General features: G+C 36.3%; 1 protein-coding gene across 2 annotated transcripts in view; it reads left to right on the top strand.

Annotated features, from left to right (window-relative positions):
• Nucleotides 1-23,174, top strand: part of IBTK (inhibitor of Bruton tyrosine kinase) — a 55,747-nt gene that overhangs the window by 17,535 nt on the left and 15,038 nt on the right. The window contains exons 8-25 of one of the 2 annotated variants that reach the window (XM_005518163.3): nt 69-249; nt 1,442-1,565; nt 5,521-5,698; nt 6,384-6,558; nt 7,366-7,959; nt 9,298-9,381; nt 10,304-10,386; nt 10,489-10,526; nt 12,302-12,395; nt 12,781-12,882; nt 13,626-13,743; nt 15,352-15,412; nt 16,117-16,244; nt 17,724-17,836; nt 18,498-18,646; nt 18,846-19,009; nt 20,112-20,204; nt 21,316-21,474. In XM_005518163.3, coding sequence (XP_005518220.2) covers nt 69-249; nt 1,442-1,565; nt 5,521-5,698; nt 6,384-6,558; nt 7,366-7,959; nt 9,298-9,381; nt 10,304-10,386; nt 10,489-10,526; nt 12,302-12,395; nt 12,781-12,882; nt 13,626-13,743; nt 15,352-15,412; nt 16,117-16,244; nt 17,724-17,836; nt 18,498-18,646; nt 18,846-19,009; nt 20,112-20,204; nt 21,316-21,474 — 2,638 coding nt within the window. The remainder of the gene's footprint in view (nt 1-68; nt 250-1,441; nt 1,566-5,520; nt 5,699-6,383; nt 6,559-7,365; nt 7,960-9,297; nt 9,382-10,303; nt 10,387-10,488; nt 10,527-12,301; nt 12,396-12,780; nt 12,883-13,625; nt 13,744-15,351; nt 15,413-16,116; nt 16,245-17,723; nt 17,837-18,497; nt 18,647-18,845; nt 19,010-20,111; nt 20,205-21,315; nt 21,475-23,174) is intronic. The other variant, XM_014263605.2, reaches the window with a different exon arrangement.

Genomic DNA, 23,174 nt, shown 5'->3' on the forward strand with positions numbered 1-23,174 from the left:
AAAGTATCCTTTAAGTGCACAGTGTGTGGAATGGCAAATAATTTTTTGGGGTGTGTTGTATTTTGTAGGTTATCTGCTGGATCCTAATGGAGAAAAATGTGTAACTGCACCTCGCCAAGTCTCTGCTCTACACCATAAAGACATCTCTGTGTCCCTGGTCTCTGCAAGTGATGGTGCTACAGTATGTGTTTCTGAAAGAGGAGATATTTATTTACTTGCAGACTATCAGTGCAAAAAGATAGCCTCAAAGTATGTGTTGCTTTTCTAATTTGTCATGAAGAACAATAGGGGAGATTTCACTGTAGTTGTATACCTCCAAGCTATTTTAAAGATTTTTGTGCATAGAGTACAGAAAATACAGTGGTGCCCTGTGTTTTCTTCATTTTTAGTTCTTTCATATGAACTAGGACTATGGTTTTTGTTCCTTCATTTATTTTTTGTTTTGTTTTTTTTTACGAGAGGCTAAGGTAAACTTCATATTTACCAAAGATGCTTAAAATAGCACATTAGGAAGAAATATTTGGTACTGTAAATCTAAAAACATTGAAGCTGGTATTTCTTCTTTCTCTATTACCCTGAATTTGTATAAGTACATCTTGTTAGACATATTGCAGATCTGCTGTTCTGCTTATTTGTGTTGTTGTGATTTTGAATCAGTAATTTGGGGTCTGGATTTCCTAATTAATGTTATAAAGAGTAATTTAGGTTGCGAGGAAGATGGTGTAAAATCATCTGGTCTGAATGCTAAAACCAGGATGTGAAACCTGTTGAATAAGCTGGATTCTTGACCCATGAATTTAAGAAAATATTTAATCCTGTTCTCTTTTACTTAGTTGCAATGACAGATTAGAATAGATTTTTTTAGATTAGATTTTTCACAGATAACTCCCCCTTAGTTTTTCAGCTTCACTTCAAGTTCTAACAGTGTTTATTGACATACTATAGCTTAATGATTACCTTATACTGCATTTCTGCATGGCTGTAAGTAAAGGTGTTGACACTTGTAGGAACTTAATGGTGTGTCCTGTGCTGTATACTAAGCAGCTGAGAAAAGATAACAAGTATTATTTTGATCAGCTAAAAACCAAGACCTAGCAAACCCCTGAGAAATGACCTGCTGGGACGGGATAGTTGAATAAAGTTTTGTAATGATGAAATCAAAGCTACATCATCTACTGATTTTCACGCATGGAATTTTGTGAAGAGCTTCTAGATATACAACGTGATATACTTAAAAATAAGCAAAAGTTATAGTCTGCTGTAGTATTAGCAGTTATGTTAACTGTACCAGTAGGATGAAACTAAACATAAGTAATTTTTCAGTGTCTCTGCCTCAACTTTATTTTTTTACTGCTTGTCTAAATGAAAAAGGTAAATGTCATAGAACCAACATTAAGTACACGATAGGGAAATACTAATTTAAGCTTTTTTGTTCTTTCAGGCAGCTGAACCTTAAAAAAGTTCTTGTCAGCGGGGGATATTTGGAATATAAAGTAGATACCCAGCATCTTCAAGAAAATGGGGGTCAAAAGACTTGCATTCTGGCACTGGATGAAGCTGGAAGAGTAAGTTGTCATAATTATAATTATATAGCAGGCTGCATAGTGATTAATCAGACTTTAAACATAAGACAGGACAAAATCATTCAGAGAAAATAACCAATTTCACAGAATCACAGAATAGGCTGAGTTGGAAGGGACCCACAAGGATCACTAAGTCCAGCTCCTGGCCCTGCACAGCATCATCCCCAAGAGTCACACCAGGTGCCTGAGGGCATTGTCCAAATGCTTCTTGAACTCTGTCATGGTTGGTGCTGTAACCCGCTCCCTGGGGAACCTGTTCCAGTCTCCAATCACTCTCTGGGTGGAGAATCTTTTTGCTGTAAACCTCTCCTGACACAACTTCAGGCCATTCCCTTGGTCCTGTCACTGTCACCAGAGAGAAGAGCTCAGTGCCTGCCCCTCCTCTTCCCCTCACCAGGAAGCTGTAACTGCAGTGAGGTCTCCCCTCAGCCTCCTCCGGGCTGAACAGACCTGGTGCCCTCAGCTGCTCCTCATGCAGCTTCCCCTCAAGGCCCTTCCCCATCTGTGTGCCCTCCTTTGGACACTCTCTAATGCTTTAATGTCTTTCTTACACTGTGGCACCCAAAACTGCCCCCAGCACTGGAGGTGAGGCTGCCCCAGAGCAGAGCAGAGCAGGACAATCCCCTCCCTTGCCCGGCTGGCCTTGCTGGGCCTGATGCCCCCAGGACAGGGTTGGCCCTCCTGGCTCCAGGGCACTGCTGGCTCCATATTCAATGTGCCATTGACCAGGACCCCCAGGTGCTGCTTTCCAGCATCTCATTCCCCAGTCTGTCCATACATTCAGGGTTGTTCCAGGTGCAGAATCCAGCTCTGTCCCTTGTTGAACTTGTCCGGCATTTCATTTGTCAGGGTCTCTCTGCAGGGCTTTCCTGCCCTGGAGGGAGTCAGCAGCTCCTCCCAGTTTTGTATCATCTGTGAACTTGCTCAGTATCTCTTCCAATCCTGCCTCCAAGTCATTTATGAAGATGCTGAAGAGCACAAGGCTGAGGAGCCCTGTGGCACAACCCCAGCAGTGATAGTGACAGGTCACCAGTCTGATGTCACCCTATTCACTATAAGCCTTTTGTCCAACTTGTAGGCCAGTTGCTCACCCATCCCATGATGTCTTTATCCAGCTGTGTGCTGGACATTTTGTCCAGAAGGATCCTGTGAGAAACAGTATCAAAAGCTGTACTGAAATCCAAAAAGATTATGTCAGCTGACTTCCCTTGGTCAGCTAGGTGGGTTATCTTGTCATCAAAGGAAATCAGGTTTGATAAGCAGGACTTTCCCCTCGTGAAGCCATGCTGGCTGTGACCAATGACTGTCTTTCAGGTGTTTTTTCAACACCTCCCAGAATAATCTTCTCCACAATTTTACCAGGCACTGAAGTGAGACTGACAGGACTGTAGTGTGTGGGGTTCTCTTTCTTGTCCTTCTTAAAGACTGGGACAATATTCATCAGTAGCTGGGACCTCTCTGGATTTCTAAGTCTGCTTAGAAATTATCAAGAGAAGCTTTAGGATTGCATCAGCTAGCGCTTTAAGGATTTTTGGATGAATCCCACCAGGCCCCATAGCTTTGTAGGGATCCAGCTGGAGCAGCAAATCCCACACAGTTTTAGGGTTGACTGGGAGTTGATCATTGTCACAGTCATGGTCCTCCAGCTTGGAGCTGAGACCCCCTTGTTGAAGACACAGGCAAAGAATGTGTTAAACACCTGTGCCTTTTCTGTGCCCCTGTTTGTGAGGTGACCATCCTCACTTTGTAATGGGCTGATGTTACTCTTACACTGCCTATTGCTATTAATATATTCGAAAAAGCTCTGTTTATTGTTCTCTGTTTATTGTCAATTTGTTTCTGTAGAGCTGCTGGTGATTTTTTAAATTTTTAATTAGGGCCATGAGAAGATTACAAAAGTAATGTACAGTAGTTTATTTTTAAAGTATACGGGCTTCTAATGGCTTTTCAGAGAAGGTGTAAACTTGGTTTTTACATACACATTAGTGGTTATATAGTGTATGTGGTTTAGACTCATTTTGTTGGTATTTTCTTTTTCTTTCCATTTCTTCATCCCACTTGCCCCAGGCACCTGTACACCTTTTAGTAGTCTTTGGACTTGAACTTTTAGAACCTTTCCTGAAACATGGCTATTTTGTAGATGAAATGTCCCTTCTATTTTCAAAATGTTGCACCTAAACCAGATGAATCATTTAGTATTTAAGTGTAGACGCTCTGTTTTCTTAGAATTGGAATGCCATGGGGAATTTTCTTGTTTTCTTCCCTTACTTTTTTTTAAGTACTAGTTTACAGGACCCTACAAAATCTCTTCTTGTTCTGCTCACTGAGAGAGCTCAACCTTCACTGCCATCTAGTGGTATTTACAAAGAAGCTTTTCCTACTGAAATACCTTAAAGAATGTTAAAAATTGAGCTTGTATATCAAAATAAAGAACAATGTGATTATTTCCTTTTATTTCCTTGCATTTGGCTGACTTATGTTTTGGGATGCTCTTATCTTTTCATTAGGTCATTGTCTCAGAAATTATAAACTCCCAGTTCAGTATTTGATCGTTTGAGGTGTAGCCTCTAGCATCTGTAGTATTGGTAGTGCCCCATGTCTACATCTTTGGGTCACTGCTTTAGCAGTAAGAAACTACTTGATCTTCCTGCATCAGAGGAACAATATCCATGTACATTTCATATCTTTCCATGTTGAATACTGACAAGTACTGGGTTCTTTACTGCTTTCAGGCATTATAAATTATAGAGTAAGGAGAGGGATGGGATCTTAACACTTGTATTTCCTGAATCACTGCTTCTTGGTCTGGCTTGATTGCACTTTTTTTAAGGGAGTACTGTTTAGCCTAGAAAATAAAAGTCACAAAGGGAATCTTGTATATACATGCTTGAATAGAAGATGTAAAGAAGATAGAGGCAGGCTATTTCCAGTGGTGCCCAGAGCCAGTACCAGAGGCAGTGGGCACAAAGTGAAATAGAGGAGGTTCTATCTGAGTGTCAGAAAGTGCTGAGGGTGGTACAGTACTGCCACATGTTGCCAATTAGGGTTGTGAAATCACTATCCTTGGAAATACACAAAAGCTGTCTGGACGTGTTCCTGGGCAGCTGGCTCTGGGTGGTCCTACTTGAGCAGAGGGTTGGACTAGACAACCTCCCTTCCAATTTCAACCATTCTGTGATTCACGGGGCTCAAGGCAGGGGAAAGGACATAGGTTACTCAAGTTCTTCTGTCCCATCCTTACGTTGATATTAACAGACCTGTGCAGGTCCTTCAGTGGGAGAAAATGAAGGCCTGACTTCAGCACTGCTAATGCCATAGTTGGACTTTCCCTTGCTTGGGGCTGTCTTTCAGACATGTACAGTGTACCTTGTTGGGGTCTTGCTGTGCATGCAGCACTTCATATTCCTGAGGGTTTTGAAGTTTGTGTTTGGTCATGATCTCCATTCCAAGCCTTGACTGGTACAGAGAAATTTGAGATTTTTGTCAAACAATTAACAGGAAATGGTTTAAATCTCCAGTGTGCTAGCCTTGAATTTTGTCCGATTTATAAGCAGTTGGACAAATCTGTAAATTAAGAACTAGATAAAACTTGTTTCTTCACTTGATACCTTCTACTCTCCTTGTTGATATGTCAGTAAAACCTGTCTAATAGATGACTGCTGTGAAGATATTTGAGTGTTTGGAGAAGCTTTTCAAATGCTCTTCATGAACAAATGGATCTTGATATCATGATAGATTTTCCCTGTTTTACTTGTGGATTCTCTCTAATAGATGCTCATAACACTTCATCCTAAAATTTTGAAGAATATGTTTCTCCTTTTATGTTCAATTTTGAGATGGCATGTCCTTGTGTTTTAAAAAAGCAGTGTGCAATATGATATGAAGATTTTTAAATGATATGAAGATTTTCCATTTCTTTAAAAAATTGATATTATAGGTGTTTTGTTGGAAGTCATCTAACAATTCCATGAAGCAGTGTCGTTGGGTGTATGGCCGGCAAGTCTTCATGTCTGATGTTGCATTGAATGGGAATGAAATAATGTTTGTCACACATGATGGTGAAGCCTTTACAGGGCAGTGGCTGGAAGAAGGGAAAAGAAATTCAGAAAAGAAAGGTTAGCTGTGATTTCTTAGGGGTTTCTAAGTACTTTCAAATCAGTAAAAAAGTTTAATTGAATCTTTACAGCCTCTAACAGTATTATGTGGTGATTTTGTTCTTTCCTCTGTGACTGACAGTTTTTAGCATTGGCTGCTACTGTACTCTTTCCTCAGTGATACTAAGATTTACTTTGCAGCCTTCAGTCAACCTTTAGGTGGAGGTTTCTGGGATGAAAAGTACTTCTGAAGAATAATAGTAGCACAATGGTCTAATATAATGATCTTGTCACATATTAGATGATGAGTCCTAATAGAATTGGTATTGAGCAAAAGAAGGAGCATATACTTGCTTGCACTGCTAAGCCTTTGAAACCTGTTTCCCAGGTTATTATCTGGGCACAATTCAGGGTCCAGAGCAACTTCCACTGTATTAACTTGGCTTATATTGCTTAAAGTAGGTCCTGATGGGTTTTTTTTTTTTCTGTAAGGAACATACCTCTCTCGTACAGGACAAGATTTTAAGTGAAACTGTCAGCTCTTCTATATATTCTGTAAATAAGAAAACTGAAATCTTGAGCGTGGTTTAGCCTTATCCAATTACTACATCAGTGGGCATATAGAAGTCATAGTCTTGCCTTTTTATGGTATTTTAATTAGCAGGATCTTTCTGGTTGTGTATTCACTTTTTTTTTTTTTTAACAGAACTTGTATCAAACCTTCAGCATCCTTCATGTGATGTATCTTGTGAACATGATACAACCAGTGTGTATGAAAGAATTCGGCTTCAAAAGCTGACTTTTGTCCACCGAGCTGTCAGTATTGCCACTGATCCTAGTGGCTGCAATTTTGCTGTATTACAGTCAGATCCTAAAACCAGGTATATTTACAACAGCTGTAATTTTTCCTTTTTTTTGTCTGATTGTGATTGAATAATTCTTTTCCATACGGTTTTTTGCCTCATACATAAGTCACAGTAAATACAGTTATCCATACTGCTAGAGAATAGCACTTTGTTAGTAATTATGTTGAAGTTATCCAAAGGCCTCAGCTTATGTATTTGCATAATAATAGACAGTATTGATATTTTATCTGAAGTGTTTAAGGCAAGCATTTGCCATGTATTTCCTAGCACACTCTGATTTCTAAATACTGTAGAAATTCACCTCTTCAGTGAATCATGAATAATCAGCTTGTAAATAAAAGTGACAAGTGAATTTTTCTTTGATTGGAAAGAAATGTATAAAGTAAAATAAATAGAATACTGCACCATGTTTCTTATGCTCTCGTAATAGTTTCCAGCATTTGTGATAAATAGCTAAGCATAAGCTTTTTTCCTTATTTAGTTTGTAAGATGAAATACAGCAAGCATTTCTGTGTTTTTATGTTGGAAAAATGAGATGAGGATAAGATAGTTCTGATAATACTGGTACAGTATAAAGACAAAATACTATATTTGATATACTGAAGCTAGACAGGTCTTATTTATGTAGTTTAATTGCCTAAATATTATATTGTTAGTTATTTTTGTAAAGAACAGGACAAGAAATGTTGAGCAGTGCAGCAATGTAAGAAAAAAAACAAAGAAATTAAATGGAAACATCATTATCCTCTTCATTAAACATACTGTGTCAAATGTGATGAAGGTTGTAAATAGTGTTTGATTATGGATTTAATTTTGTTCTAGTCTCTATGAAATTCCAAGTGTGTCACTGTCAAGTTTTGGAATGGATTTTGGCAAACTGTTAGATGAAACAGATGAAATGGACAGCATCCATGATGTGACTTTTCAGATTGGCACAAGAATGTACCCCGTGCACAAATATATCTTGGCCGTACGCTCCGACTTCTTCAAGGAGCTCTTTGTTTCCAGTGACAGCCAACTAGACACTCCAGACATCTACCGTAAAGATGAAGATGCTGTTGGATGTGATCTCTATGTAATTGAGAAGGTCCATCCAGATCTGTTTGCATACCTTCTGCAGTTCATATACACAGATACTTGTGATCTTCTGACTCATGGTTATAAGCCAAAAATCTGCTATAAAGAAAAATCAGACGAATATCAAGATACTTTAATTTCTAATCTGAGCAAAATGAGCTTTGATGAAAATGTCAATGGAAAGTCTGCATTTGAGATTTATAGAAATAATCAAGTGAAAGTTATAAATGAAGAGCAGAAGAGCAAATCTAAAAAAGGCAAAGCTGGTGATGAAGCTAACCTCATTAAAATGTTGCAAAGTGCAGCAAAGAAGTTTGGGCTCAGCGATTTAAGTGGAAGGTAGGTGAAAGGAAATGCATATATTTTGATGAGCTCTCCATGGAGTTTTTTTTATGTAAGCTGATCTAACTTAAGTTGATATAACAGTAGTGGAAATTAAGACCCTGAATTTAGAATAGAAGCTAGAGGGAGATGATAAGGGGATGCTACTTGGAGACTGCCTGGGCCTATTTCCGGTACATACTGGAGTTTCAGGTTGGAGGGTAGTTAGTATTCCATCAATGTTTGGGCATCACTTGTTTTGTATCTGCTCATTCTGTTAACATTATTATTATTTTCCATTCTTTTTCTGCCCTATTAAAACTGTCTGTCTCAACCCACGAATTTTACTATTTTTTCCCCAATTCTCTCCCCCATTCCAGTGGTGGGTGGTGAGGGCAGAGTGAGTGAGTGAGTGTGTGGTCTTTAGCCAGACAAGTTAAACCATGACAGTATCCTCTAAGGCATGAGCTCTGTGGGATTTGATATCTGCTATAAATCATCTGTCTTTCCAGAAAGACTGTCATAAAACATCAATACTTGTTATGTTAGAGACAGCTGATGTAATTGAGTTTGGTACTGTATAATTTTTATACTGTGGTCTATAGTCTAACAGTTTTTTCACAGACAGCAGACATGTTTAGTATAAAGCAGCACGAAACAAAGTTAAGTTCTTGTTCAACTGATGTAATTTTTATGGTACATAATGAAACAAATGCAATTGGGATGAAATGTCTCTGTAGAACTGCATTAGTTAGTTTGGGGTTTTCTTTCTGCATTTGTCCTTTGGAAAGAGGGAGATGAACTTTTTCAGGGCAGTTTTTTTCATTTTATGTCTTGCATGCATAGCCAAGATATGAAGCTGCTTCTAAAACAGTTCCTAAGTGACATTTCCATGGTACTTTGCCTTTAAAGGTGTATTACTTTGTAATCCACCAGCAGCACTCCTGTGTCTTCACCATCCCCTTCACAAGCCTCCTTGATTCATTAGGATGCTAAAAAAAGCCTGTGCTGAAACTTTCATCTCTTCCCAGCCACTGTCTTTGCTCAGTTTACTGACTGGTAGCGATGATGAACTTCTGGATTTTTGACCCTGTAGTATTAAACTTTGACCTTAATTATACAGTATAGGTATCATCTAAGATAATAAATACCTAGATGTGGAAAGAATGTCAGTTAATTTTACATCTGCCTTGAAGACTTTTCATGTATCAAAAGCCCTTTCTATTTTTGTATGATGATTCATTTTCATATTCACAATATGAGCCCACTGAAGTACTGTTACTTTGTGAAACTGTTCTTAATGGTTTGAACTGTGTACTAATTGTATTGCTTATTACTAATGTTAATAATTTTCAGGCTGGATGGAGTCAGATTAGAAAATGGAAAAATTAACGTTGTCAACGAGAACGGGAACAAACCAAAGTTAAATCAGAAGGAATGGTAATTTTTTTAAAATCGAGTTTCTCCTACTCCCACCATCTTCCTCTTATGTCATCTCTTTACCTGTTAAGTAGGGGCTAATGTTGATCCAGCTCCATTTTAACTTCTGATGTCCATTTTAACTTCTGCAATTGTCCTTATCATAGTAACTCAGAAGGTCTTCATAGATGGTTATAGACTGATCTGTAAATTAGTCATTGGGGACAGGTTATGTATGATATATTTTTGTTTCTTTTTACTGTACCTTTATGTTCTGTGGATTAACTGTGTTGTAGAATGCTAATGGCAGGAGAAATTTTAGGGGTAATCCATTCAAAAGCAATTTGACTTCTGTAAATCTGCTTTCTGTGACAATAAGACTACATGGATTAGAAATAAGCACATGTATAGTATGTTTTCTAATTGCTTTTAGAAGAGTGATGTTTGTTTTTTAATTCCATTGATGTGATCGAGTATTTATACCTGGAGTCCTGAACAATCTATTTATATAGGAAAAGCAACATTGCATGAAAGTAGCTTTTTCACAGAATTCAGGTTCATTCTTAAAATGCATCATCAAGGCCTATGGTACCACCTGATACTGAAGAAATAGGTAACTTGGCATAGACTATTTAAAATTGACTATAATTAGCCATAATTAATTTAATTAGTCATAGCATTTCTGTAACAGTAATTGACTGTGTTTTGAAGGAAATATTTCAGATGGAATTTTTAAAGCTTAACTTTGGACAAAAAAAATTCTCCCTGGAAAGCATTGTGCCTGTTCTTTTGGGTTCATATTCTGTGCTGTTTTTAAAGTCCAGGTGTGTTACATTTCAAAGGATAAATCCTAACTATGCTAAAGTTAGCATTTATTTGTAGAGTTTACAACTTGTAGCTCTTCTGAATAGTCACAGCTCTGATGCTATTAAATATCTTCTAGTTCATACCTCTGCGATGTGACCCTGAAATCTTTAGATGGAAAGGAATTCCCGTGTCATAAGTGTGTACTTTGTGCAAGACTTGGTATGTGTGTGTAATTTTATATATATTTATATAACATAAGTTATATTGGTTTTTTTAAGTGTCATTTTATTGTATCTTGAACTGAAATGCCTTTCTTTACAGATTATTTTCACAGCATGTTAAGCAGCTCATGGATTGAGGTAAGTGTGCCAAAACCATGTGTGATGGTATGTTTTTTTTGCATCAAATAAGTGACAGCTTTTCAGTTTTTCCTATAATAACATATCCTGAACACTAGGGAAATGGAAGGGTTGGATTCTATATTTCTGTTTGCAAGAAAAAAACCAGAAGCCACATTTTTGGTTACTCTGAATTTGTGCTATTGAGATTGTGTATTAAATGAGAGTAATAAACATAATACTGTATATTGAATGAAATTACTGCTTTTGTTTTAAGGGTTTAGATTGAACTAGTTCATGCATTTATAAAAACGCTGACTGGACTGTTCTTATGGGATACTGCTTTGGATGAATTTTCATTTTCTTCCGTAAAAGATTGTACAATTTACATGGTATGCAGTTTGGAATATGTCATATGTACTGAGTGCACGAGAGAACAGGATCAAGGGTCAGTGTATAGAACTCCACCTGACTTCTACTGTTAAATGACATAGAGAACATCAGGGACTATTCTGTGTAGTCAGCAACTGCTGTTTCAGAAGGTGTAGATCTTTAATTTGTCTTGGTTCCTATTTGCCAGCTGTGTGTCAATGCCCTGGTTGTTCCTGGACATTGGTATTTCACTAAATACCTCTGTTTAACTACCTGAGCACTGTTGATAATGTTTATGGAAAGAGAGGAATGGTCTAGGTGGAGAAGCATTTTTCTGAGAGTGAAAACTAAAGCAGTGCTCAGGGGTTTCTCAGATTTCTTAGTTTCCAGCAATACATTAAGAACCTGCTGAAGTACTGGCAGTTCTGTTCTGCTGTGAAATAGAACTTCACCTGTCCTCCAGATTACTGTGCTGCCTTTTCCTAAGTCATCCCTGAGAAAACATACTTGAAACACTGTGAGACAAATGATTGATTTAAGGTTTGGGGTTTTTTTAAGTGTTGAGTGTCCATTTGTGTCATGGTTTTGTGTATCAGTAGTGTGTAGTTCATAAGTTGCCTATTATTTTGTAAGTAAATCTAAATCAACCTAAATTAATAAGTAAACATTTTGTCAAGCAAAGGGCTGTAGATGTTATATAAAAATCTTAATGTCTGTAAGAGGTTTTTAAACTTTAGAAGGAAAATATTTCAGTACCAGTAGCACGTTCTAAAGCAAAGTAAGTATTTTAGTTTGAAGCTTTACTTGAGGTACCACCTGAAGTAAACCAAAGTTGTTAAGCAGTGATGTTGCATAAACACAAATGGGTGACAGTTACATGGTTTAGTGGCAAATGTTTGCTCTTATGAAAGCTTTACTTTACTGGTTAGGATGGCTTTTCAAATGGAGGGCATGATGAGGACCTTATTTTCAGAGGCATTAACAGTGGTGACTACTTCAGTATTATTGTTATTTTGGAACTTGTGATTTCATTAAATCTTTTGACCTTGACAGGAAAATAGTTCAGTACTTGCATGGAGGCTTCCTGTAGTTAAACTTTTAGGCAATTGTAGGTAAAGTAATATAATCAAGGAGGATTGTAAGAGTAGATGATCAAAGTGATCAAACATGAAACTGTTTCATGGGTATTTATTCAGAAGTTTGAATAGATTTTAATTCCTTTACTACAATTAATTCTTGACTGAGGAATTTGGACAGATTTTATACAAATGCTTAAGTGATTGTTTACCTTTGAAAACATGACCCTTGATCTGAGTTATATTCTTAATACAGTTACTGACTTGATATTGTGTTTTATTCCAAGTAGTCAGCTTCTCTTTCTATTTCTTCTTTTTTTTTTTTCTTTAAATACTTCTGCCTTTTAGGCTACCTGTTCAGCTCTGGAAATGCCCATCCATTCTGACATCCTACAGATAATTGTGGATTACTTGTATACAGATGAAGCTCTTGCCATAAAAGGTGCCATTAATATATTTTCAACTGTAACTCTTGCAATTTTTGTATTTTTAAAACAGAAGTTCAAAACTCAATATGCCTGTATAGGAGTTATATTTTAAAGAAATCAAAATTCTTGATTCTTTCTTTAGAGTTTGAGGGGATAGCAGTACTCCAGGCCTTGTTTTACCTTTTCTTTTGTTTGTTAAACTGCAGTTTTCCTTTTCTCTCCTGTTGCTTCAAAAAGTGGACTGTTGGTGCTTTTCTAAGCTATTCCTTGTGCTGTGAAAATGCCGTCAGAATTTGCAAAGCCATTATATTTGTGCTTTGGCAAAATCTCATTGAAGCTCTATGTTTTATAGTTGCTTTTGATTTGCCCTCAGTGTTTACATGATGCTTTGTTTTCCAGATTCTCAAAATGTGGAATTCATATGTAATGTTCTTGTGGTAGCAGACCAGCTTCTTATATCCAGACTCAAAGAAATCTGTGAAGTAGCCATTGCAGAAAAACGTGAGTCCATCCACATTAATGGGTTAGAGAATAAAAAATTGTATTTTTAGATGTTCTTGCCTTTTGCAGCACAGAATTTGTGTATCTTCCTTTAAGGCTATTATATTTTGATGTTCATTGCATGTATGCTAATAATTGCTTCTTTAGTTGGAGCAATATTTTAGGTTAGCATAATCTTCCATTCCTTATGCATCATCTTCATTTCATGCTCTTTAATAAAAAAAAGTTAAAAAAAAGAAAAAAGCTAACTACCTCCAAACCCCAATAAAACCTTCATTTCATTGAAGTGAATTTTTTTCTTTAAAATATGATAAAATGAACTCTGTTTCTGTCCTTGCGTTTACTGTTCCCGCTCTCTCTTTCACTCTCCTTATTTTTTCTTTTTCCGTACTAAATTGGAACATCTGGAAGTTTAACAACTGTTTATGCTGTATACTTACTATTAGCTGTAAACTTCCTATTTTTAACTTTCTTTTTTCTTTTTGTTTGGGACTGCTGGGTTTCAATATTTTGAAGCTGATCTCCTTATAGATGGGGCTTTTTGCTTCTTTGAAGCAGCCCTTGAATACCAGCTGCTACATGGAACTCCCTAGAGTTTGTGGCAATTTGAGTATTAGCATTTTTTCTAGGAATGGGGTAGTATGTGATAGGTTTCAATAACTAGATCATGTTGCACAATAAGTCTTAAAACGGATGCTTGATACTACAGCCAACTATCTAATTAATTTGTTTTGTTTCTGCAGTTACCTTAAAGAATGCTGCTGAGCTGTTGGAGTTCTCAGCAATGTATAAGGCTGAGCAGCTAAAATTGTCCTGCTTGCAGTTCATAGGCCTCAATATGGCAGCTTTGCTTGAAGCAAGGTAAGCAGGAATGCACATATGTTTTAGTTGTAAAATTTAAATATCCAAAAAAGGTAAAAGGATTGGAATATGGACAGTTGAATGTTAAAATGCAACTGAATGCTGCTAGTTTAAAGGTAGGCTCATTTTTGCCAGTTAGGGAGAGAGAAGCACTGTACAGCCTGTATCGGTTCTATAGTACAAACTTCTATGTTACAATGTGGCATGAAAAGTCTCTCTTGAATTCAGTCGGCTTTAACATTAGGTCTTGTCTTTTTCGGGGTATTAAAAGTGTTTTTGATTGTGCATAGAACTGCTGTGGGGCTTTTCTGTCCATTTGGAGGTTGTTTTCTGGGGAGATGGGAATTGTTGTGAGGATTTTTTGTTTCTTTTAGAATTGTTTGGGTGGGTTTTTTTTAAACGTGGTTGTAACAATACATATTTGAGTTATTTTAAGTAGGTGTATTATATAGCTGCTTCATTTTCCAAGGAGGATGGGCCTGCCATCTGGTAGTCTTTTTGCTTTAATGTCTGCAGTAAGAGCTGAATAAATTAATTTATTATCCTTTCTTTCCACAGTGGTTCTTCTAAAGTTCAGAGAAGCTGAAGGTGTGCTCTGGCCTTCCATTTGATGCTTTTGGACAGGCCTTAAGTTGCTTCCTAAGTACATATTATCTTCTCAGAGCAAACCTTATCAGCACTGATTGAAGTTATTTTCTAGCAAAATCTTAAAAAAAACACTAAAAAAACCCAGCCAAAAAAAATATCTCTACTGTTAGTCTTCTCTGTTCTTTTAGTCAGGCTTCTTTTAACTTGGAGAAGTTCCTAGAGATCTGAAACAGTTCAGAATGCCAGCATTTCATTGCCACATCACACAGTGGCTTCACTTGCATCCCAGATATAGGAGTTCATTCATATTATTAATTTCCCTCTTCACCTCTTTATAAAATATAAACATTCTGACCTTTGATTTTGGAGAGAAGAGTGAAAAGCTAGTAACATTGCCTTAAATATTACTTGGAATTCAGATTTGTTCCATCTTAAGCCTAGAAAGAGCATGTGGTTTTCTTACTATGATTAAGACTGTATCTGCATTTTAATGAAAATCTGAAAATGTTAGTATTGGATAGAAAGACTTTTAATTTGAGAAACCTGAGACAAAACTAAGTCCTGATAGCTTTTTGCAAGGACAGCTGCTCACATGAACAAGACAGTCCTGTTGAATCAAGTTTGTTGCTGTAATATTATTTTTTGGCGTAAACGCCTGAGTTGTGTTGAGTTTTATGGAGAATTTACGAAGGTTTGGAGTGTTTGGGTACATGTCAGGAAGAGTGTATGCAGAAATAGCTAAAACAATGACCACTTCTTGGTAACTTCACTGTATAGGTCTGTTTTGGCTGTCACCATAGGTAAAGGTAGGTGGGAAGGTTGTGTATTTAACCTTGCCCCAGTACAAAGGTATTGATTAGTTTTTATTTTGTGTTCAGTGTCTTCCTTTAGACTCTAACCACCATGAATAGGTGATAATACCTGTACATGAGATTAATCCAAAATGTCCATTTGATTTTCCATTGATGTGATTTTTTTATGAGCGGTTAAAATGAATAAAGATAATTATTTTTTTTTTAGGACTCTGGATGTCTTAAGTGATGAAGTTGTAAAGGATCTTTCTATTTATTACAGGAAAATGGTAAGTTGTACAAGTTGACTGTAAGCTGATTAGGTGTAAAATGAGAATAGATGAATGATAAATACATATCTGCAGAGTCTGTAGGCAAGCAGGCTGAAGTGGAAGATCTGACTCAAAAGATAAAATTCTCTGCTGCTCTTATCACTCTCAAGAAGTTCATATTTCATTGTTCACTAGCTACTGTTGCAACAGTGTTGTGTCTTTTAAATTTATTAGTTATTCACATTAAACATATTAATGTTCTGTAATTAACAAAAGTTGCATGGAGCAATGTAAGCAAAACCTATGGAAAACAGTGTCCCTTCCTTAGAAGAAAGGAGAAGAAAGCTGAAAAGTTCAGGATGATCATGTAGATGTTAAAATCAGTAAGAACAATAATGGGAACATTGAACTGTAATGCAATGGTGAAGGCCAAGACACATTATAATCCAGTATTCTGTAACGGTAGAAGATAAATATTTGCAAAATCTTGAAGCATTTTTTTCCAGAAGTTAACAATAGATGAAACAGACATTTTGAGTCTATCACTTAAGATGTTTCTCCAATTTTGCTTAAAGATGTAACTTAAGTATAGAAGCTTGTTATGTAATTAATTACCTGATCTGTGAAAGTGTTTTAAATGACGATCGGTTTTGATCCTCTTATATAAATTTGCTGGCATACAACTTAAGTGAAACTTAATGTAATGGCTTTTACAACTACAGATTCCAGCTATGGTCAGGAGAGTGATTACTCCATATCCAGATGGACCTGACATAAGTTCTTTTGAGCCTGAAGATGGAGGGAACTTTGTCTTTTTAAGGGAAGAAATGAATACAGAACAAAATTCTCAGTAAGTATCTGTTTTTTATCAATATTTTTAACTAGATGAACTGTTTATTATGGTATTAATCCCCAATTATGTTGGTGCCTGACTGCATTTAAATTCAGAATTGAAATACTAAAAATGGAGATTTCAAATACCGTTCTTAGTTTCCTTAAGTCCTTGAAAATGTCGCAAAACTACAGTGCAGGACTTTCAATTTATAAGTAGCGTGTGAGTAAAGGTTGCAAAATGAGCATTCACAGCAATGTTTGGGAGTTGTGCATGTGATGTGAGTATCTGTATATGTGTGAGACCAGCTGTGCAGTCCATTGTACTTCACTGAATTAGGAGAAATCAAAAGAGAAAATACAGACTTGAATGCTCTATAGATCTGCTTGAAAAATTGTGGTAATCTGAATTTCTTGATATTTACAGAATTGTCAAGTGAAATACAGAGCTTTGTAGTATGATAGGATGGCTTGGTAACAGGCTTCCAAATAGTGGGATACAATGTTAGCGTGCAAAGAAAGCTGACCTGCAGTATTGTGTACTGAGCACTTGTGTCAGGAAAAGCTGTGCTAAATGAACTAGTTTGCACTAAATGAACTTATCTGCTAATGTAGGTAACACCTGGTAGATCAAGGAAGTTGAGAGGCTATTTTGTATTTGAGCCTTTCAGTGTTTTTCAGGCTGAGTGGTAGGGAATTCCCAATTCTAGGGAATTGGGTAGTCCAAAGATTAAAAAGTAGACACCCCAAGTACTGTAAGGTAGTACTGCAGGAATGATTAAGTAGTTATATAATTACTTAACAAAAAGCTGCTTAAAGAAGCTTTGAAATAGTGCACTGTAGCTGCAATTAATATAATTCTGAATATCTAGTAGTTTTCTGAAAACGAAGGATGCCTTTTATTTGATTTCATTCTTCCTAATAGCATATATGGGAAAACATGACATTTAGGTAACATCACCCTGTATCTGCTTTATGGTAAAATTAGTGTTATCATGATGGCAGTGTTTGTGGTGGGGAAAAATGAGACCAACAGTGGTGTTTATTGAACTTCGGTAATTTAGGAGAAGGCAAAAGAGAAAAAAGTGGAGAGTTGTCTGTAATTTGCTTTATGTCAGTTGCTGTGATGTGTAGCAGGTTTAATCTGATCTAGGTGGCAGTGCCAGCCCATGCAGCAGCTGTATCTTCCACTGTCTCAGCAGAAGTCTGTGTGCAGTATAATAGTCCAGAGGCTAGATCTAGATTGGAAAGAGTTTTTTTCTTTTCCTCCTGGATTCTTTTTTTCCCCCAAAATCGTTTATTAAGTGGTTGTGCCAGTGCATAAGCAGAGCAAGAGCAAGCAGCTAGTGCCAGCTGCTGAGATCAGATACTACTGCTTGAAGTACAACTGCTGCTGCTGGCTGAAAAACACAACATTGATGTGGGTAGTTCTGAAGCTCAGTTTCTTTGGTTTAATGCATTTTGTGGGTTTTTTGTTGGTTTTTTTTTTCCCTATTAGGGAAGCCCTTTTCAAAAAAGCAAAAACTAAGGCAAAAAAGAAGCCACGAAAACGGTCTGACAGCTCTGGAGGATATAATCTATCAGATATTATTCAGAGTCCAGCCTCTACAGGTCAGTGGGAAAGAGATTCCTTTCAGGTATAAAAACAGAACATAAGGTGTAATATGCAATGCAATTTCTGTATTTCAAGAAGGAAATCTTAGAAAGATTATTTCTTTTCTATAGTTGAATTTCAGTAGTGAATTCTTAAGATTAAGGATTTTTTGAAAGGGTGTTTGTCATATGAAGTTTGTGCTCAAAGTTCAGGTAAAAGCATGTATTTAATCAAATAAAGATAATGCACATTTTCTCATGTGGTTTTAGTAAGTGGAACATTTCTGTTAATGCATTGTGGGTTTCTTTGTTTCTGAAACGTAAAGAATAAATTAGCCACTTTTTATTGAAAAGATGATAGAAGAATTCAAAGGAAAAGTGTTGTTGTTATTTGTTTATGTGAGACAGAGGAAAAAACTTGGAGTAATATTATTCTGAAAAAATACTTAGGATAGCCAAAAAATTTGCATATACTTAGCACTGGCGCTAGTATTCAAGACTAGGTAAACTTGCTTGTTTTATATTCATCATATGGAGAGAATATTTCTTTTTTGTTTGTTAATCATTGCTAATGTTAATAATTTATATTTTATTGTATGGAATATATCTAATATATGTTCTATTCTATTATATTAATAGTTCATGATTTAATAGTTCTACTATCTTTTCTTATTTCTAGGTTCAGTAAAACTGGATAAAGCTAACTCAGTGGAATCACTTCCAGAACTCTTAACATCTGACTCTGAAGGTAGTTATGCAGGAGTGGGTAGCCCCAGAGACTTACAGTCCCCTGACTTCACAAAAGTATTTCATCCAGAGAGGACTGAGGTTAGATTTCCTCTTACCAATTTTTTTGTTTGTGTTTATCTAGTCCATCAAAAGCAGAGTTTGTATTTTAGAGTCTTTCTGTGACGCTGTTGTGCTTACAATGGAGTAGACAACTTTGTGGAGTTATTGTTTATTTGATTAAGAAAAGAAAATTCAGTGTTTGTAGTGTTTATTCAGCAATTTTCTGCCTGATTTTTAGATGAAGGACAAAGTATGCGGTCAGGGTGTGAAACCCTCTCACCCTAACAAGGAGATGAAGTCATACAAGGGGGCATCAGCATTGACACAGTCAGTTCCACAGTCCATTCCCAGTGCCAGACACAACTCTGCAAGCTCTCCCAATTGGGTAGCAACCAGTTTCAGGTGCAGTAATATTTACAGTCACTGTTTTACACTTGATAGGGAAAGCTAATAATGTTCTATTCAGACTAAAAAGCTGTCTGCTCTTCCAAATGGTTGTGCATTACTTGAGATGTGAACTCAAAATTTTGGTAATTTAATAAAAGGAGTATGTTTTCATTGAGAAAAGTGATGCAATATATATTTTTTTTTTAATTGCCTCCAGTCTGTACTTCTATTACCTGTTTTTATAACACCTCCTTGGTTAATACTCTGTAAAATACTTGAGAGTTTTTTGTAGAATCATAGCATCCTTGAAGCCTTTAGAAGCTCCACTGTACTTAGAGTTTTTTTAGGCCTTTAGACTTAAATGGGATGTAAAAATCAAGACCACAGGTTTAACTGGTACAATAATAAAAAAAAATGTTAGGAGAGATGGAGGAAGTGCAGCTTATGTTTTATTTCAAAGCCTGTCCTTGAATTGAATTATAATGCAGACTAATTTACAGATGGCTTTAAGTACACACATTTTAATTTATAGTTTTTTGTAAAGCTTTGGATTTAATTCATGCTCATTTCTGTGGAAGTTTATAATTCAGTCATGTATGAAAAAGAGACTGATATCTGTTGTGTAGCAGTCTGACTGAAAAAACTGTTTTGTTTATCATGTAAAATAATTTTAATCCTGTACTTCAAAGAGAGGTCTAATTCAGCCTTTGGGACAGAGCTGTGAGCAGTGCCTCTCTATAACTTTGCATGGGCATTTTACTACTAAATAAGTATCCTTATTTAGCTATCTAATTTTTTTGAAGTAATCATAGTTTTAGGTATCTAATTTTTTTAGGGATCTAATTTTTTTGAAGTAATCACAGTTCACATCTTTTTGTTTCATAGTATAATGAGTCTTGAAAGTATTTTTATAGTTTGCTCTTAAAAATGTATATATTTATAAAAGTTTTGTCAAAAACATTTTATTTGAGGTTTGCCATAATTGAGGAAACAGACATAAATTATACAACCAGTTACCAATCCTATGTATGATTTAGAGGATTTTAGTGAAGGCTGGAACTGTGGAATGTAAGTAAAAATCAGTGCCTTGTAAGGTAACTTTTTATTTTTCATTTAGCCCTGCCAGCCCTCCTGCTATGGATCTAAGAACCATCATGGAAATTGAAGAAAGTATGCAGAAATGTGGAACCATGCCAAAGGCAAATTCAAGGTTGGTAAAAAACCAAAATCTATAAAAATGTGTGATAGGCTACGTTGTTATGAATTTACTTAGTGGTTTAGGCCATTCAGTTTAAAAAAAGCAGGAGAAAAGTTGTCCTATTTGGTTTTGAACAGCTTTGTTTACTTCATTATGTTGTTTTTCTTTGAGCATACCAAATGTATCCCTTTATTTTCCTCTAGTCTTGTCAACTACTGCAGAAGAGCAAGTGAGCTAGTATCTTAAATAAGTGGCCTGTCCTGCTGAGCCTTTAAGTTTCTGACCAAAAAGAATGAATTCTTGTCCCTAGGACTTAGGAAATTATTTGTGCATAAGTTCTGAATTTGAGAAGTTCATTTCATGTCTTGCATTCTCTGACCTCTCCCAGAACCCATGTCTTGATGTTGACGATTCTTCAGACAGAAACAAGTGTGATTCCTTCTTGTAGAAGCATCCCAAAAGACACAAGAAGATAAATGTGCTTTTTTACAAGGCAGTGTATTAAACCTATTGTTGTTTAAGTGGCAACATATGGAAGAGAACAGGCGGTGACTCATGACCTTTGAGGTGTGGCTTTCTTTTAAAGTAGTTAGGACAGTAGCCTTGTTAAAGGCTTGCTTGCTAGATAGACTCAGAAGCTGCAAACAAAACAGCCAAGACTGAAGAATCCAAATAGCTTAGAAAGGAAAATCATTACAGAGAGAAAAATGGCTCTATGCTGTTAAATAATTTTTTTTTATATATGAATATTTTTGGTTTAAGGGAGCTAAGCTTGACAGTCTCTAAAAAATCGCAAGATTAGAAAATAGTCTTCATCTGGTTGTAGTCCTCTTTTGGTGACTTGATTGCTACTCTGCATGTTTTCTTTTATGACCATCTATGTGAAGAATACTTCTATGAGGCTTTTCTTTCTGTCACTCTTGATATTAATTGACCCTTTTTTTTTTGTTTTTGCTTCCCAGCCATCTGAGCTCTTACCCCATCTTGCCTTTTGGTACTCTAAGCAAAGTAATTTTTGTTTAGGAAATGAGTTATTTCTCAGTTTAATTTGCAGGATGAAAAGTGAGTCATCTCACAGGACACTGATCTTTACATCTTCTTTCTTTTCAATGTCCTTTCACAGCAGAATGGTGTCTCATGGAATCAAGCTTTCCCAGAAGCAAAGGAAAATGATTGCCCTGGCAGCAAAAGATAATGGATCAGTAGCTAGCAGCCCAGAGCCTACTACTCTAGTAACTGCACCACCTCCACCCATGAAAGTTGCAAAACTAGGGAATGCGTGGTATGTTATAAATCAAATATCAGTTATTTTTCTTTGCAGAGTTATTACATTGAATAGGCAGACTGAGCTATATGTATCTGCATTTGGAAGTAATCTAGAAATTCAAAGGGGGTAGGGAAATGCAGTGGTTGCAGTTTATTTGAAATTTTGCTCTGAGCCAGAAGACTGCATCCCATCTGGTGTTTTCCTGTGTACGATGCTGTATTTGCAGATGGTGTCCAAGTAAATCATAGAAGATTGAGGACAAGCTCTGAAACTTAGTTAGGAAGGGGTTATTGAAAACCATTAAGAATGATATTTTTTCTCTGTCAAAAACCTAAAGAAAAATGTCCCCCTCCCTGGGGGGAGGTCTGGAATGACTTTGGACTAGAGCAAAATTGACACTAATTGGGATAACAAAGTTTTATCTAGGTGTCTTGGAGCTGGAGGGAGTATTGGATGCCTCTAAAAATTGTTATGGTGGAAGATGCATAGGAGATTTAAAATGATATTGAATGCTGATCACATACAATTTAAGGGTTTGAGTTCTTACCGTAGTATTGAATACAGAAAATAGTTTATCATCTGTACACTGAACTAAGTTTATAACAAATGTAATGAGGTGCTAGCCAAAGTCATGCTTTGTTCTTCACTTTTACTGTTGGTATTGGATAAAAGCATAATAAAAATGTAGAAGTTTCCAACTATGTAAATTGAATGTGTTTAATTATTGCAGGATAAATACCTATTTGCATGCTCTAAGCAAGAAGTAAAAGTTCGTTTGAAGTTCATTTAAGTATATGTGTCCTTTTCTCCAGTTTTTCGTGTTCAGGAAGGTCTAGACTTTTATTGTAGATTACTTCTGTACTGTTACCCTAGAAGAACTTTCTGTAGTTTACTTGGTTGTACCTCAGTGGGAGCAAAGGTTTTAGCAGGCCCATCACAATCACTCTTAAGCTTTCTGTCTTCTCAATTGATTTTCATCCATGTACACCTAATACTAAAATTTAGGGTCTCATTTACTCCCTCAATCCCTTAAATTTTTTCTGATATAATATTGGACAAAGCCCACCATTTTATTTTAAAGAGGAGACAGTGAGTTAGTTGGTTTGCACTTAAGGATTCAGGCTCTTCCTGGTCTCTGAACAGTAACTGAGACCTTGACAAAAGGAGAAACAAGGTTTGCAAGATTCATTTTATGAAGTCTAATGAGTGGATGAATTTGTGTCCTTAAAACTGGTTCTCTCAAATGCTTTGAAGAACATGCTACATGCATGACACAGGTGATCCTGCAGGTCAAGCAGCAGGTTAATTATTTGCTTTAGCTATTGGAGGTGTCACAGGGCTGTTACAACTCTGAGGCTTAAAATTTGCTAGGAGAAACTGATAGTTGAATCAGATCTTGATGAGCACAGCAAACACTGAGTTCTATCCCTTATTATATTAAAAAAACAATACTCTATCCACTATTTGTAATCTTACTACTAATGTTGTAATTATCCATAAGGATATTGCAATATGAAAATTCTAAAAAATAAAGACAAAATTCTTTATAGAAATAAAATGAAGGTGTAGTATAATCTCCATCCTTTTATCAAGTGCAGTGACAAAGTATAAAGGCAATCCTGAGGCACCTGATGTCTCAGTCTTTAACAGTAAGATCAGTCATTCTGCAGGTACCCAGCCTCATGGGCTGGAATGAAACCCCCATAATCCAAGGG

Source organism: Pseudopodoces humilis, chromosome 3, assembly GCF_049639895.1.
Source record: "Pseudopodoces humilis isolate 2021_Gansu_Grassland_sample_001 chromosome 3, ASM4963989v1, whole genome shotgun sequence".
NCBI classification, from domain to species: domain Eukaryota; kingdom Metazoa; phylum Chordata; class Aves; order Passeriformes; family Paridae; genus Pseudopodoces; species Pseudopodoces humilis.